The 2,292-nt window shown below is 42.1% G+C and overlaps 1 protein-coding gene across 1 annotated transcript; it reads left to right on the top strand.

Moving 5' to 3' along the window:
- Window positions 1–476: 476 nt before the first annotated feature.
- LOC125118604 (ubiquitin-conjugating enzyme E2 E1-like) lies at window positions 477–1,110 on the top strand. The gene has a single exon (XM_047765286.1). The coding sequence runs from the start codon at window positions 477–479 to the stop codon at window positions 1,044–1,046; it is 570 nt and encodes a 189-aa protein (XP_047621242.1). The 3' UTR covers window positions 1,047–1,110.
- The last annotated feature ends 1,182 nt before the right edge of the window (window positions 1,111–2,292 follow it).

The following is a 2,292-nucleotide window of genomic DNA, read 5'->3' as shown; positions in this document are numbered from 1 at the left end:
AGTGGGATTTATTCTAGGAATACATGGATGGTTCGGTATCCATAAATCAATCAATATGATAGGCCACATTAACAAAATGAAGGATAAAAATCATATGATCATTTCAATAGTTGCAGAAAAAGCATTTATCAAAATTCAGCATTCATTCATAATTAAAAACTCTTGTCAGCATGAACATAGAGGGAACATATTTCAACATAATAAAGGTCATAAATGGCAAACCTAGAGCTAACATCATACTCAGTGGTGAAAACATGAAAGCTTTTCCTCTAAAATCAAGAACAAGACAAAAAAGCACACTCTCGCCAGGTCTATTTAACACAGTATTGGAGTTCTCTCCCAGTTGAGAGACATGAGTGGCCAGGCCCTGCCGCAGCCACAGCTGCAGCAGAAGCCCCCGCCGAGGCAGGGAGCAGCCAGACACAAAGAGAAGGGCTGTTTGTGGGGCGGGGCAGGGTGGGGTGGGGGGTTTCGCTATGTCGGATGACGATTGGAGGGCCAGCACCAGCTCCTCCTCATCTTCGTCCTCCAACCAGCAAACCGAGAAAGAAGCAAACACCTCCAAGAAGAAGGAGAGTAAAGTCAGAATGAGCAAAAACTCCAAAATCCTCTCCACCAGCGCCAAGAGCATTCAGAAGGAATTGACAGACATCACTTTAGACCCTCCGCCTAACTGCAGTGCTGGCCCCAAAGGCGGTAACATCCATGAATGGAGATCAACCATTCTAGGGCCAGGGTCCGTGTATAAGGGTGGTGTATTCTTCCTTGATATCACTTTTACACCAGAGTATCCCTTGAAGCCTCCAAAGGTTACATTTCAGACAAGAATCTATCACTGTAATATTAACAGTCAAGGGGTTATTTGCTCTGAAAAATTGAAAGATAATTGGAGCCCAGCCCTCACCATCTCCAAAGTTCTTCTTTCTATCTGCTCACTTCTTATAGACTATAGTCCTGCTGAACCCTTGGTGGGAAGTATTGCCACTCAGTATATGACCAACAGAGCAGAACATGACAGAATGGCCGGACAGTGGACCAAGAGATAAATTGGGTTTTCACAATTCTTTACATTATTTGTGTGTCACAGAGAGCTGCTTATGATTTTGAAAGGGTGGGAGAGGGTGGAAGTTAGTAAAGAGGAGGGTATTTCTATAACAGATATTATTCAGTCTTATTTCCTAAGATTTTGTTGTAACTTATCTTGCTACAGTAGACAGAATTGGTAATAGCAACTTTTAAAACTGTCATTAGTTTTGCAATATTAGCTGAAATGCAATACAGAGAAGAATAGACATTTGGGTTCAGTTGCTTGTAGTCTGTAAATTTTAAAACAGCTTTATTTTGTACAGGTTACACACATAGGGCCATTTATGTAAAGTCCTTCCAAGACTTTTTTGTTTTAAAAAAATTGGAATCTGTTTTCCCTTCTTGTAAGGGAATGCTGATATTTAACAGCTTTTAGAGTCTGTCATCTCATATATAGAACATGGACACGTGACTCTAAGACACCGTGTAGGAAATGAGTAGTTATGTATTTTATTTTATATGCCAATCTACTTTTTTTGTGAAAAGGTAGAGGTTTGAATCAGGACTTGTGAAAACCTGGAGTGAAATACCTTAAGCTGTTAACTGTAAGGCCTGGACTAGGAGTTGCCCAGTGGATTGATTATATGTTGTGGACTACTTAAGTCTGCATTTGTTACTGTGTTAATAAACAATATTAAAACAACCACCTAAAAAAAAAGATTGGAAATCCTAGCCACAGCAATCAGATAATACGAAGACATAAAAGGCATCCAAGTTGGAGGGGAAGAAGTAAAATTCGCTATTTGCCAATGACATGATACCGTATATAGAAAACATTACAGTCTTCATTTAAAAAACTATTAGGGAGGAATTCCCATCTTGGCTCAGTGGTTAATGAATTCGACTGGGAACCATGAGGTTGTGGGTTTGATCCCTGGCCTTGCTCAATGGGTTAAGGATCCGGCGTTGCTGTGAGCTGTGGTGTAGGTCGAAGATGTGGCTCGGATCCCACGTTGCTGTGGCTCTAGTGTAGGCCGACGGCTACAGCTCCGATTCGACCCCTAGCCTGGGAACCTCCATATGCCGCAGGAGCAGCCCAAGAAATGGCAAAAAGACAAAAAAAAAAAAAAAAACCTATCAGGGAGTTCCCGTCATGGCACAGTGGTTAATGAATCCGACTAGGAACCATGGGGTTGAGGGTTCCATCCCTGGCCTTGCTCAGTGGGTTAAGGATCCGGCGTTGCCGTGAGCTGTGGTGTAGGTCCC

This window comes from Phacochoerus africanus, chromosome X (genome assembly GCF_016906955.1).
Source record: "Phacochoerus africanus isolate WHEZ1 chromosome X, ROS_Pafr_v1, whole genome shotgun sequence".
NCBI lineage: Eukaryota > Metazoa > Chordata > Mammalia > Artiodactyla > Suidae > Phacochoerus > Phacochoerus africanus.
Note: the sequence above shows the minus strand (reverse complement) of the source record. Positions and strands in the feature narration are given on the sequence as shown.